The 15777-nt window shown below is 41.7% G+C and overlaps 1 protein-coding gene across 1 annotated transcript in view; it reads left to right on the forward strand.

Annotated features, from left to right (window-relative positions):
- The window catches only part of LOC145398384 (dipeptidase 2-like), a 94932-nt gene that overhangs the window by 44386 nt on the left and 34769 nt on the right, over positions 1-15777 (forward strand). The window contains exons 4-7 of the mRNA XM_080271261.1: positions 195-345; positions 3631-3694; positions 7083-7259; positions 8894-8978. Coding sequence (XP_080127387.1) covers positions 195-345; positions 3631-3694; positions 7083-7259; positions 8894-8978 — 477 coding nt within the window. The remainder of the gene's footprint in view (positions 1-194; positions 346-3630; positions 3695-7082; positions 7260-8893; positions 8979-15777) is intronic.

A 15777-nucleotide genomic window follows, 5' to 3' on the forward strand; every position in this document is an offset into this window, starting at 1 on the left:
TTTATGCTAATTGACCAAGACATAACTGGAATTTATGCTAATAAAAAATTATATCAGTGAAGTATTGTGTGTCAGCTTACACTCATCACTGAAGTGTCTATTTCTCAGACAGTGAAGAAGTCAGTGTATTATGTCGCTTTATTGTTGTGTTGCTGTGAATTACAATTAATAACTAAAACCTGGTGGTGTTTCAGAGGTGGTGGCGTTGTTTGAGCGCGGGACAGTGGCCAGCCTGGTGGGGGTGGAGGGAGGTCACGGGCTGGCCGGCAGCATGGGGGTGCTGAGGTCACTGTATGACCTGGGCGTTAGATACATCACCCTCACCCACGACTGTCACACACCCTGGTGAGTGGTCCAAGCTCCGTCATGGGTGTGGTGGGGTGACTATATGACTTGGGGATTAGACACATTGTTTCCACCCATGACTGTCATACACGTTGTTGAGTGCTTCAGTTTCAGATGTGGATACGGTCACATTCTGAGGTATATCAAAATTGTCTTTTTTTTTTTTTTCGCTGCTATACGTTTCGTTAGTTATTAATACCTTTTATATATTCAAACTGTATTTTCTGGACATGTCAGTTTCACTTCTTCTTAATGTATCATATCCTAATTATCTGATATCTGAGGAAAGTACCAAGCTCTTCTGAGTTTGGAATATTAGTCAACAGAGGAAATTTAGAGGAACAGCAGATGGAAGAAGTTGAGAGGCGGAAGAGAGAGTTATATGTAGAAAGAAAGAGAGAGGTGAAAAGATTAGTAAGAGAGAGTAAGAAGAGAGTGGATAAGGAATTTGGAAGGAACTTGAGTGTAAAGTGGAGGGACTGTAAGAAATGTTCTGGAAAGAGGTGAAGAGAGTAAGACAGGGTGGAAGTGAGGTTAGCAGGGGAGTGAAAGATAAAAATGGTAGATTACTAGTGGAGAAGGGAGAAAAAGTGAGCAGATGGAGAGAACACTTTAAGGAATTGTTGACCATACAGGATGGAAGTAATGCGAGTATAAGTGGCTGGGGAATGGCTGGGAGAAGGAGGGAGGTGAGAAGACAGGAAGAAATCAGTAGGATAGAAGTTATGGAAGCAATGAAGAAAGTTAAATTGGGGAAAGCCCCAGGAATTGATGGAGTGTGTGGTGAAATGCTGAAGCATGGGGGAGAGATTGTAGTAGAATGGATGTGGAAGATGTGTAGATTGGCGTGGGAGGAAGGTAGAGTCCCGGAGGATTGGAAGTCAGGTATAATTATTCTCTTGTACAAAGGAAAAGGGGAAAAAGAAGTGTGTGGTAATCATAGGGGCATTTATCTTCTTAGTATAATAGGAAAAGTTTATGGTAGGATACTTATTGACAGAGTTAGAGAAAGAACAGAGGAATTAGTTGGAGAAGAACAGGGAGGCTTTAGGAAGGGAAGAAGTTGTGTAGATCAGATATTCATTCTTAGATCTTTAGTGGAAAAGTTTCTAGAGAAGGGAAAGAAGTTGTATGCGGCTTTCATGGATTTGGAGAAAGCATATGACAGGGTGGATAGACAAGGATTGTGGAAAGTATTAAGAATATATGGAGTAGATGGGAAGTTGTCGAATGCCGTGAAGAGTATGTATGATGGTGCTAAGGCTGCAGTGAGTGTGGATGGTGAACTAAGTGAATTATTCTCTTTGAAGGTTGGGTTGAAACAGGGATGTGTCATGTCTCCATGGTTGTTCAATCTGTACATGGATAGGGTAATAAAAGAGGTACAAGGTAGGGTAGTGGATGTTGGAGTGGCCCTGGTGAGAGAGGATAGTGTTTGGAAACTCTCTGTACTGTTGTTTGCAGATGATACTGTGTCGTTGAATGAAGACGAAGGGGAGCTGCAAGGCTTGATGGATGAATTTGGGAGAGTTTGTAAGAAACGGAATCTAAAGGTGAATGTAGGGAAGAGTAAAGTGATGGTCTTTGAGAGAGGTGAAGTCCGTGAATGTACAGCGAGGTTGGATGGTGAGGAATTGGAAAATGTGAGTACGTTTAAGTACTTGGGTAGTGTGATGAGTAAGGATGGAGGTTTGGAGGGTGAAGTGCTTGAAAGGGTACAGATAGGAAGAAAGGTTGCTGGTTCTTTGAAAGCAGTGATAAGATACGGGGAAGAGAGCATGGAAGTGAAAAAGTTACTACATGACAGTATTGTGATACCAACTCTAACGTATGGAAATGAAGCTTGGACATTGTTGGAAGGACACAAGTCAAGAGTGAGAATATTGTAAATGAGTTATTTAAGAGAAGCCTGTGGAATCACATGGAGAGACAGGCTGACGAATGAGGATATAAAGGAGCGTTGTGGTGTGGATGTGGATGTGATAGGAAGCGTTATGAGGAACACACTGAGGTGGTTTGGCCATGTGGAGAGGATGGAGGGTGAAAGACTGACGAAGAGAGTGTATGTGAGTGAGGTGGAGGGGGGAAGAGGGAGGGGGAGGCCGAGGATGAGATGGAGGGATGGGGTGGAGAGGTATATGAGAGAGGGGGGTGTAAGTTGGGAGGAAGGTAGTGAAATGGCGGGGGACAGGGTGACTTGGAGGCGTTTTGTTTGTGGCCACCCCAAACGGGATTGAGGCGTCTGGCAATAGATAGATAGATAGATTGTCCGTGTTTATGCTGTTCTCATATTTTGTGACTTGGCTTGAGAGTCAGCAAACCTTAATCATATGACGATCGTGAAACAGATAGTTTGGTCTGCATCAGTGCTACCCATGTTGGGAATGGATGAAAGGAATGAGACTGAAACTGGCCCTTAAACCCCCTCACAGAATTTGACCAACAAGTAAATTTCAATCCATCACTGAACCTAAGCGATATCATTTGCCTAATTCATGAGATATCTCTAATCCATTTAATAATTTAAGTTGAATACACGTAACGACGATATTACTTCATGTAATTTCAGTGTTATGTGCTTTTCATGCCACTTATCACTGTTCATCAATGTCTTCCATCACAGCTAATGCACATTTTAATGGCTGTCTCACCAGGTCAAGCAAAAGGAACAAGTTTTTACCGCACCTACATTTCGTGGCGTTATTGCAATATCAGCATCATTACTATCATCATATACTTTTCTTCCTTATACAGTTTTCATCAAGCCACTGACTGTGAATTATCGTTGATCTGTCTTAGTGTTATGATTTCTTCTTATCTCATAATATAAGCCTTTCCAGTCTTTACCTCACTTCCTCGCCCTCTTCTCGTTATCCTTCGTCCCCCAGACACCTCCTCATTATTATTAATCTGCCCTCTCTCTCCCTCGCCGTTTTTTCCCTAGTTTATCTTCATTACTCCTTCCTCCCTCTGTGTACCCTCAACATTCTCATTACTTCTTCCTCCCTCTCTGTACCCTTAACATTCTCATTACTCCTTCCTCCCTCTGTGTACCCTTAACATTCTCATTACTCCTTCCTCCCTCTGTGTACCCTTAACATTCTCATTACTCCTTCCTCCCTCTCTGTACCCTTAACATTCTCATCTTCTCTACACCTTTCCTACACCCTTGTACCCCCTACACCCTTCTCACACCCTTGTCCTCCCTACACCCTTCCTACACCCTTGTTCTCCCTGCACCCACACCACATCTTTGTCCTGCTTTAAGCTCTTCCTCTTCCTCAGGGCTGAGAGCGCGAAGTCAGATGGGGTTGCCCCGAACACGGCTGGTCTGACACCCTACGGTAAGGTGAGTCTCTTGTGGTATTGCAGTGCTAATGTACCAGTGAATTCGGGTGACGCCAGCAAGTTGCAAGTGTTGACACGACTTAACATTGTGAGGCTGAAGTGGTATAAGCGAGTGTAGTGTTGACACAGGAATGACCATTATTTACCACTGTAGAGTTGTCTAAATGTTGTAGGAGTAGGTTTTTTGTATTTCTTTCCCTGATGTTGTTGTTGTTGTTGTTGTTGTTGTTGTTCAACCCTCGTATGCCTTGCAGGCAGACACGTCGACCACAGGTAATTGACTTCTTCTATAGGCCGTCCTAGAGGTATAGTTTAATACATACACCGTGTAGCGAACTAACAACCCCCTGTGACTGACAGTGCCTTGTCAGAGTCGCCCCAGAGTCCTTCCCCTGTGCAAGGTGTGGGGAAACATGAAGAGGTTTAGCATCTGGGTGGACGCAGCACCAGCCTTGCTCTGCCCAGGGTGCTTAGCGACGCCATAATCCCACAAGGGGTGGCCGTTGGTCATTTAGTTAGTTAATTATTACAGGGAGGGGCAATAAACCTCCGCCAACCCACTTGTTGACACGTAGGGAACACGTATGGGTTGGTTATATGGTTACCACCCAGTACTGTAAATGGTTTCCTGGCTTACAGGAAACCATTAGTCTTGTCACTCATTGTAAAGCCACCTGAAAAGGAAAAAGTAATACAAAATGAGAAGAAAGATGGAAGAAATAGGAGGAAAGGAGAGCAGACACAGAAAAGTAATGATAATGGCGAAGGAAGAAGCAAGCAGCACTATGCCAAGCGAGTGGATGATGGCCGCCACCATCTACCACCATACAGAAGAAAAATATATTACATTTTAAAGTACCTTTGTATTGATTTAATCAACTTGGTGGAGACAACTCTATTATTCTATTCCAGCTAGATGATTTACTTCAGTAAAATGAATCATGAGTGTTATTACGGCATCATTAACCCATTCATGGTATACTTCATTCACTTAAACTTGGCCCATACTTCATCACCTCGCAGCTCGCTCCAAGTATCTCAGTGGCAGAAACAGTCAATACAAGGCTATTTTACAGGCAAGAACGGAAGATTTTCTTTTTTTTCATTTATGTACAGCATGAGATACTTGGACACTGCGTTTTCGAGTCTGAAGATAATAATCAGTGAAGAATGTGCTGTATGTTGAGAAAGTGTGTTTGGAATATAACCAGTAATCAGACCTGTGTAAACATGAAACAGTAAAAATGCCTACACAGTAGTCTAATTCATGCAATGCAGAAATCCGGCAGAGAAGCGTGTGTGTGTGTGTGTGTGTGTGTGTGTGTGTGTGTGTGTGTGTGTGTGTGTGTGTGTGTGTGTGTGTGTACAGTCAGATGCTGTATACCCGTCATAATTACGTATGCACATTGTATATTAGCTTCTGTGTACATTACCTGGTGTCATTAAAGTAGCAGTGGTGACAAGAAGCAAATCTGTGTGATGAATTCAGCGAAAGTTTTAAGCTCGTTAGACGTGAGTAAAAATGATAATTAATTCCTAATAATATGATATGTATATGTGACGGAGGTTAAACAGGTCATCTTACATAACATTTAACTGAATGGAGTTGATCTGGCTTATCACTTCTCTTCGTAGCTGTCTTTACAAGGGAAATAAAATTAGCTGCAGAAATGCGTCTGCCCAATTCCTAGTAAAACACAGACAGATAATTTCAGTGCAATGGTATGGCATGCCATGTAGAAAGCAGAGTCATTGCTCAGTGCAGGAGTACGGTGACTAAACATTAAGAAATTATTGCTGAGGTATAAAGAGAACTTTGTCCAAACTGTGAATGTAAACAATGTACCTTATGTGTTAGGAATGGTATAATGGAAGTAAAATGACGATTAGCTATATCAATACGATGATGATTTTCTAGATCTGTGTTATCTAAAGGCGACTTCACTCAGCTTAAATGAGCCTTTCTGAATTGGAGAGGTTACATACACAACGAAGGGTTCTGCTACAGTTAAGTAAATTCGTGTGTTAGTAACCTGGTAAAGAAAATAATAATCTTAAGATATTTATGGAGTTTCGTGTTTGCTGTGGCAGTCACTTGCACAGATTACAGAGTTGGCATAGAGAAATTTATATGTACACATGGCGTAGCAAAGGGTTGGTGTTCGAGTTCTAAATCGTTGAATCAGATTATATCGTTTTAATTTATTCGTGTAAAATCGAGAAGACATAGCTCAGCCTATTTTTTTTTTTAACTAGAGCTGTTTGATATACCCTTAATTAGTAACTCCAATTTAACTGTCTCTTCTAACTTTGGTATAATCATCTGGAAGTAGTAGTAGTAGTAGTAGTGGTAGTAATAATAGTAGTAGTCATAGTAGTAGTAGTAGTAGTAGTAGTAGTGAGGGATAAGCAGTTCAATATGAAACATTTTTTTCATAAGTAGAACAGACTCTGTCATATACAGCAGGAATAATATTAAAACAGGTGTAAAGACGCTGAAAGGGTTGATGGGGCGTGTTTCGAGCCCCATCACAACGACAGAGTTTTTATAATCAAAGTACAGTAACTTCATCTTGACATAGAAGGTCCAAGGTTCAAGAACGTCATCGTAAGAAGAAGAAGAATTCATGAGTGAATTAAAATATTTTTTCGTACATTTTCACAAGATTCAGAATTAATAACCTCATTACTCTGTCACTCCGATGACGTACTTTTATGCTGCTCATAGCTTCAGCTGAGGTAATGTCCATCATGCTGAAGGGGTCAGTGAATGCTGTACCAATACCCTCTGGCTAGTAAAGTTTCTCCTATGTAAAATAAGATCACCTGATTGTAGAAATAAGGTAACAGTAGTTTAGAGGTTAATACAGAATGTCTGTTAACCCCTCAGGCCAGCGGGATTTCACCGAAACTGAATATAGTCGTCTAGAAAATACATCTTAGTCCTCATAAAGAATCAAATTTAGCAAGAAAATTAATGCTGTGTACACAAAATCAACACAGATCAACCTAATAGTATGGAGGACAAACTAATACAGACAATGCAAATTTTTCAAGGACAGGGTACATCTCAAAAGTGTCCATAAACACCAGGTTAGTTGTTAAAAATAATCTTCAGTAATCCTGTTAGGGCATAATAACCCTAATTACTTTGTGTTTGCAAGTAGTATACAGTATTATATGCACCCTAAGAGTTTCCCAGCCCTCAACCAACATTTCCCTTTGGTATCTACAGGGCTTAACACATACCATCACTTCTCAGTGCTGCACTCTCTGTACCTCGGGAGATAATCCAAGAGATGAGCAGAGTGGCTGTGATATTCGACTTAACCATATCTTTGATATTTTGCGCAAGCTACCAGGTCTCACCGCCACTCTGTGTCTCACAGGACATGATCCTAGAGATGAATAGGTTGGGTGTGATGATCGACCTGTCCCACACCTCAGCCGCCACCTCTAGCGACGTCCTGGCCACCTCCCGAGCACCTGTTATCTTCTCCCACGCCGCCGCCAGAGCCTTGTGTCACAGTGCCAGGAATATTCCTGACGATATCCTCACCGCTCTGGTCAGTACAATGTTTCTCTTTATTACTGTTAGAGACACATAAACAAAGAAAAAATTATTATAAATATACAGAACCTTCAACCAAACAGCAGCCTTCATGAACCCCCATCATATATCCATCCCACAGAAACTCTCCTTCTCAGAGAGACAGAATCCATCAAACCACAAATTAAACGTTAATGTACAGTTATGGGGAGAAATAATAATTCATCATCCTCCCTCTCCAGACACATAAATATTATAAGCTTTCTACCAGAATAACACAATAGGGTGGGAAGATGATTGAGAGTAACTGTGGGGTTGGGAAAAGGTGTAATGAGCAGGAGTGTAGTGAAATTAATAAGTGATGTATGTCGAGAGTAAGGTATACGACGAACATTGGGAATCATGATTAGGTGCTCAACCAGGTCTCACTCAGGGCGAAAGGACTGAAGCAGAATTTGGCCGGTAATGAGACATCAGGAAAGATATAAGGGATTTACGTACGGGCAGATAACAAGGAGTGGGACGTTCAGAAGCTACGCATGTGACAGACTCTGAAATTGGAAAATAATGATGCATGGCTCACTAAGGTCTTTGGAAGGAATGGAAAACTTACTTATTAATTGTTTTCAACTTATCAATATGCATATAAAATTATTAGCTGTATAAATACCTTTCTCACTGTGGGGTCACAGGTGGGTGCAGGTGAACTTGTGTTCTAAGGGAGTGGATGGGTGGTAGCGTCCCTCATCAAGCATTTCCCACTTTCCTTGTTTATTCATTCCTTTGCTCTGATTCTCCTAGTCCCTCGAATAAGACAGGGCATTAATTTTGGCATTATGCGACAATTGCATGAGTGTTTTAGCTGTTATTTTATGTGACTCTATATCGTAAGCTTATAAGGCAAGAGGATTATTGTACTAAAAGTTTAACATGATCAAATGTTAAGATTCCTGGTGGTCAAGTGGTAGAGTTCTTAAGCTGAGGTGTCGACCCTGGTGTAAGCTCAACGGTTTATGTTCTCAAGAAGTAACTGGATATTCTATCATATAAAATGCTGACAGAGGCGGATGGAGTGGCTGTGTATGGTGAAAGAGTCTGCATATGCCATCGAGATGATCTAGACGAAATGTGCACATGTGAGAGCACATGAAATAACGAGTCTGTCCGCCCTCCCCTGGGTGGGATTGCACCGAGACCAGGACTTGTATGGAGTGGCAGGCGCTAACGCCCAGACCACTGGGAGGATTGGTAGGCACAGACGCTAACATCCACGTCACCTGCATGGTGTCTAGCAGGAGGATTGTTAGGCACAAGTGCTAACACCCAAACCAACTACTGTACATGGATATTTGGTGTGAGGACTGGTAAGCACAGGTGTAGTGTGGAGTAGTTATCTGACGTGGCGGGGTGCAACACTGTCACCTAGTGTGGTGTGGTGTGGTTTGGCATTCTGGACTGGCATTTTGTATTAGTGCATACAGGTTTGGTGTGAGATAATAACTTGTTGTGGGATAGCAACATGGTATGTTGTGTGGTACTGTGACCATGCGGTGTGTCTTGGTATAGTGACCTGGTGTGGTGTGGACTACTGACATGATGTTATGTGGTGTGCTACAGTGACCTGGTGGTCTGGTGGTGTATAACCTACAGGCTGACAACGGTGGACTGGTGATGGTCAGCTTCTCTCCTGAACTGCTCACCTGTGGACGACCAGCCACCATCAGCGACGTGATCGGTCAGTACATTTGCTTACATTCTCTGTCAATGCAGTTTGATGAATGTCATTATTTTTTAATGCTGCATTCTCTTCATTCTGACTGCAACATAACTGTCTGGTTACCGATTTATTTTTCAGTCATTATTGCGCAATCTGTTATTAAACCTACCATTTCCTATAAATTCTTTTGCCGTATGTGTATGGAGTAACAGAATGTGTGTGTGTGTGTGTGTGTGTGTGTGTGTGTGTGTGTGTGTGTGTGTGTGTGTGTGTATGTGTGCGTGCGTGTGTGTGTGTGCTCCTCCTAGGGTATTTAATGGATCTGAATGAAACTTCCCGGGTGAGATCGCCGGGTCACTGGAAAGGTATTAAATTGTATAAAATGGTGTTCCACTAGATACAATTTTCCAGCCACAATTTTTAGAACATCACCAAATTAAACATTTTGAGAAATTTTGAAACGAGGGTATATATAGCTTTGATATCTTGTACAAGTTGTACAATGAACCCTCCTCCGTAATGCTGTATTCAGGGAGCGTACCATCCCCACCAATGATTTTAGGTTCGGAAATTGGAGAAAGATTTGAATGAGATTTCCCTGGTGAGTTTCTCAGGTTACTCCGAAGGTCTTCCACTACATATAGTTTTCCAATGATGATTTTTACGGGAGTCAGTCCCCTTCACCAAATTAAACATTATCAGAAATTGCGAATGGAGGACAGATAATGGTTGTGACATCTCAGGACATGTGGCACAATGGACTCTCAAACGTAATGCAATATCTGGGGATCGTGACCCTCCCCAGTGATTCTCTGGGGAGTTAGCCCCCCTCCCAAAAGAAAAGGGATCAGAAATAATGGAAAATGAGTACACGAGTTTCAGCCAAGTCGGCATATTGCATGATTGGGTAAGTTGTTTCTGCGAATGCACATAACAAAACTATGCATCTGCTTTATAAATTATATTTGTGGAAATCATCGATGAAAGACTACGTCCATATATATGTAAACAATAGAGTGTCTGACTAAGTCAAACATGAAAGTAGCTGTTAAAAGTCAGCCTTAGGGCTATTAGTTAAGTTCGATAGGTATTAACAAATCGTGAAAGTTTAAGTGATAAAGAATTCCACGTAAGGCATTGCTGGTAAGACACACGATCAGTCTGAAGCAGCGTGTTGTACAAAACTACAATTAATTCACACTAACATACCAGCGATCCCACGTAGCACATTTCAGCTAAGATTACGCGAAACCTATTTATTCTGAAGCGAATGCCCATGAAGCACTTTCTTGGAAGAATTATATATATATATATATATATATATATATATATATATATATATATATATATATATATATATGCCATTCGCCTAAGAAACAATAGGTTTTGAGGAAAAGGCCGTAGCACCGGTTGAGCAGGGCGGTACTCCCAAGATGGATGGAAAAGACAGGGGAAGTTGTGGCTCCTGTGTCATCATCCCTCGGGACTAGATCCTGACCATCCTCCGTTGCTAAACTTTTTCAGTGTTTCAGTAACACAGAGAATAGGCGAACATGCTCTGTCATACCAGTTCCTGTAACTGTCAACACCAAACAACATGCACATTACACACCACACGTTGTATTAAAAATTGTGCTAAACATGGCATCCAACCACCAAGCCGCGGAGTCCCATGGGGTGGGGGAGGGTCCATCAAAGCCCCCCACCATTTGCCCCTCTCCTGGCGACTAGAAAGCGAGATGCTTGGAACCACTGACTCACTTCTTCATTTCTGCAACATTTGCGATTTTTTTTCTTTCTGTCTGTTGAGCACCACTTCTCCTCTAAACCTCACCTTCTCTTCCTCACAAAGACTCAACTATCTGAGGTGACTGATAGCAAGCCCTCATCTGTATCCTCCTAATTTCTCTGCATTCATTTTAAAGCCAAAGGTGGCTGTTGTGTATGTACGCAACGACAAATCTCTCGTGTTCCTGAAATTGAATCTTCAGAATTCTCTACTCTCTCGCTTCAGGAATCCTGTCAATTTCTGACTAAATATACATGTCCTGTTTACTTATCCCCTAATTCTACTGAGTATGAAAAATTCTTCAACTATCTTATTTCTAAGATGAAACACATCCCATCAAATTCTCTTTTCTCTGAAATCTCCATTCTAGGAGATTTCAGTGTTCACCACTGAAATCTGCTTTCACTGATCCACCTGGTGAACAAGCCTATATCTTTTCTATCCTTAATGACCTAGAGCAGCATGTACAGCACCCGACCCGTATCCCTAATAGCCTTGGAGAGAGTTCCAACACACCTGACCTGTTCCTTACTCTAATCCTTCTGCTTAAACTGTTAATCTTTTCTCTCCGTTGGGCTCCTCCAATCACAACCTTATCACCTTAACCTATCCTATCGCTCCAGTAATGCCTGTAGACCCTCCCAAGAAGCGGCGGCTGTGGCATTTTGGAGCTTCTGATTGGAAGACACTCAGGCAGTTTTTTTTTTTTCCCTGGAATGGGAATGGCAGAAAGCCATCTGAGCGTGTCTCTCACATTACGAAGGTTATTCTCTTGGGCATGGAAACATTCATTCCTTTCTGTTATCCTATGATTAAAGCAAAAAAAAAAAAATTGATTCAATCATGCTTGTTCTAATGCTGTCCACCTCAAGGACAGGGCTTACAAAAGGTACCGGAGCCAACCCACCAATGAATCTCATCTCTTTTATGTTTCTGCACGGAATCGTGCTCTCTGTCCCTCACTCTGCTAAAAGTAATTTCATTTGTGTTAAATGCTGTGAAATCATCAAAACATTTTTTTTCCTGCGGCTTCTCGCACCGTGCGAAAACCTTACTGATGACTTTACCTCATCATCCTTCCCTCCTCTATTCCACTCTGATGGTTCTGTAGCTGTTTCTTCTACTGATCAAACAGAACTCTTCACTCAAGACTTCTCCAGTTCCTCCTTAGACGATTCAGGTGCTGTTGCTTCATCGCCTTCCCTCTTCCTTATGGCTGACATTAAAATTTCTTCAATTGTACTTTCTGCCATCACTGGCCTCAATACTAACAAGGCATATGGGCCTGATGGGGTCCCTCCTGTTGTCCTCATGAACTTTGCTGCTGTGCTTACACCTTGCCAAGATAAACTCTTTCGCCTTTGTCTATCAACTTGTACCTTTCCTTCTTGCTGAAAGTTTGCTTTCATTCAGCGTGTCCCAAAGAAGGGTGACCATCCCAGCCCTCTGACTATCGCCCAATTGCTCTAACATCCTGTATTTCAGAAATATTTGAATCAGTTCTTAACAACAAATTTTTTACGGCAGCTTTCCTATCACAACATCTTTCTGATCGTCAGTATGGGCTCCGCCAGGGACGCACCACTGGCGATCTTATCACCTACCTTCCAGACTCCTCGTCATCCTCCTTTCAGGACTTTGGCAAAAACTTTGTCATTGCACTTAACTCTTTAATCTCCAAACTGCCCCCTCACGGATTCTATCCTTCTATCTGTGCCTTCATCTTCAGCTTCCTTTCTGGTCGTTCTATAGCCACTGTTGTAGACGGGCATCGTTCCTCTCCTAGAGAGCTGATAGAGGGAGTAGAGGGAGGACAGTAAGCTAAGTACCCTTCCAGCAAAGTCCTACTTTGGGAAGCCACGGGCATTAATGGGTTTAAGGAGACTACCAGTGATGCTGAACAAAACTGCTTCATGCTAGTAAAAATAACTGAGCAATCAGTCATGTTGAAACGGATAATGAGAGGAACACAGCATTCGGCAACCGTGTCAGTTGCATGCGCAGTGAAAAAAATATTAATTAGAGAGATTGCGTGGGCAAGGACAACAAAATTTTATGCTCTCTTGTCCTGTCTTTCATTTCCTATCCTCTCTCTCTCTCTCTCTCTCTCTCTCTCTCTCTCTCTCTCACAACTATACTTGAACTTCTGCAGGTACACCCGCGGCGTGATAGAGAGACGGGTGTAGAGTTTTGTTCGGTGTGTGTGTGTGTGTGTGTGTGTGTGTGTGTGTGTGTGTGTGTGTGTGTGTGAACAAAGTACCTTGAAGAACTTTTTACCTATTTTCAACCCAACATAGTGAGTGTGTTAGTAATAGGACGTGCAGTACACTGTTGGTTTTGTGAAGAAGTAGGTGAAATGTTAGGGTCACAAGGCTAAATAAACAGTTTTGAACCGATTTAGACCAAACTTGGATGTAGGGATGAGGGGAAGGCAAAGGTGGAGGCATTTTTTCTTGCTGTTACATGACTATTATATTTAATTTCGAAGAGTATACAGACATTGAAGAATTTTACGCAGTCTATTTGTAACCTCTGCAGTTCATGAAGACTTCCCTAAAGTGAGTAGAACTGTGTAGAGGCGGAAAGTATATCACAAAAGGAGATTTGATGACAGTGATTTTAGGTGTAACGGGGAGGAGAGAGAGAGAGAGAGAGAGAGAGAGAGAGAGAGAGAGAGAGAGAGAGAGAGAGAGAGAGAGACAGAGAGACAGACAGACAGACAGACAGACAGAGAGAGAGGCGAACGGAAGCAAAAGGAGAAATAATGTGAGTAAGGAACAGTAGGAAGGGGAAAGGGAGGAAATTATCGACCCACCAGGCTGACGAGTACTTGGGAGCAGAAGCCTCTCGCGTTGCTTGTTAGGTTCTGTCTCACTACTCTTCGTAAGCGATTTATTCTGCATATTGCTCACTAGAGTTCTCTTGTGCCTTAATTATATCATTTTAACATGGACTTGGTTCAATGCGAAGCATGCAAAGGAATGTTGCTGTGTTAAGCACTTACATAAAAGTGTAAGAAGGCGCAGCGGGAACCTTCTAGTCCACCAGGATACACGGCCCACGCCACCATTTATGATGCATTCTCTACCCATGTCGCCACACTACCAAGGCGTGCATAGCAAAGGAAACACACACACACACACACACACACACACACACACACACACACACACACACACACACAGTCGAAGATGGTGTTTAGTGGCCACAACAATACAGCAAAGGAAGTTTGGTCTTTATCAGTGACTGACACTATCGGTGTGCACCAAACTCGCACCACTACTTTCAGCTCTACGCACAGCGTATGTGCAAATTTTGATTTAGATTCAGTCTGATATTCAAGAGATTCACCGCATCTTGAAACTGATGTCCTTGACCCATGAACTTGGACCTTTAATCGATTTGCACTTGTCTGACTTTTTTTCGAGAAACACAAAATATACGCAGAAACCGACTCAATAATTATAATTTTGCCTTCGGCGTTGCTAGTTTAAAGAAAGTAGTGCATCATCATCATCATCATCATCATCATCATCACCATCATCATCATCATCATCATCATCATCATCATCATCACCATCATCATCATCATCATCAGTAGCACCACCACCACCAGAAGCATGAGGAGCACAAATCCAGCAACCAAGAAGGGGAAAATCACAGTACTAAAAGTATCACGCTTTCATGATTAAACTTTCTAAAGGAAGAAAAATTCATCCACACAGAAAACTCACTATACTGTTGTATTATTATTATTTTTTCCACATTACAGAGCTTATGACCCAAAACAAACATAATCATTATCATCATTATTTTCACCATCATCCCTACCAATTATCCTGCTATATTGTGTGGGGTGAAATAGCTCAAAAACAGGAAAGGAAAACGAAGAACCTGGATAAATATCACACGCAACCGGGAAGCTTTTGATGACTTCGAAAGTCTCTGCGTCGACATGCAAGCCGATCGATCCACAGAGTGAACGAGCCTTCAGAAAATCATGATAAAAAGGTTGAAAATTTTACCTGCAAGGATGTATCGCAGACGAACAAAATACAGTATAAAGAAATGTAAAGCTGCATTTGCATTTGAATTTTACCGTGGTCAGTTTTTTTTTAAATAAAAAAGCAGTTATACTTTTTAGGAGAGAGAGAGAGAGAGAGAGAGAGAGGAAAAAAAAGATTTGGATATATACTAGGATATAATTATATAAATTTATCTTTCTATGTCTATCGATCTACCAATCTGTCTATCAATCTACACACGCACACACACACACACACACACACATATATATATATATATATATATATATATATATATATATATATATATATATATATATATATATATATATATATACATCTGGAGCTCATATAAAATCCATGTTTCACTTAAGTTTCAAAGGTGATGCAACATAGTTTAATTTACAGATCCATCCATCCATCCATCATCGAATCCTATGTCGCCCCATAGAGGAGCGTAGGAACTCGGGGCTACCAAAATTGGTCCAGACATTTAAGATCAGAGTGACCAGCCTCACTCATCCCTGAGTGGCATTACGTGAGCAGTAAACCCCAACCACCATTTTGATACAAACCTACACAGGCTCAATCCGATTAGAGCACCTTAATTACCCACCAAACCACCAGGCGCCATAATTTGGTGTCATGGTTACCACCCAGCGTAATAAATGGTTTCTTAGTGTACAGGAAATCATTTGGCATGTCACTCAGTGTAGAGTCACCCGTAGGCAGAAGAAAGAGGAAAGGATGAAGGAAAGAAAGACAGAAGAAGGAGTGTAAAGTCACCCATAGGCAGACGAAAGAGGAAAGAATGAAGGAAAGAAAGAAGAGGAAGGATAGAGATATTTTTTCTCAATGCTTCAAAGCTTCGGATGGGTCGGTCTCTTCACCGAGGGCCACCGACAGCCACTTTATTTTTTTTTCTCTTGGTGCTCGTTTTGTATTTTTGGTATCGACGCGCAGTACATAAATCAATAAAAGAATATCAACGTTGTGTCTGCAT

Source organism: Coenobita brevimanus, chromosome 45 (genome assembly GCF_032717465.1).
Source record: "Coenobita brevimanus isolate Jiangsu-jjx chromosome 45, ASM3271746v2, whole genome shotgun sequence".
NCBI lineage: Eukaryota > Metazoa > Arthropoda > Malacostraca > Decapoda > Coenobitidae > Coenobita > Coenobita brevimanus.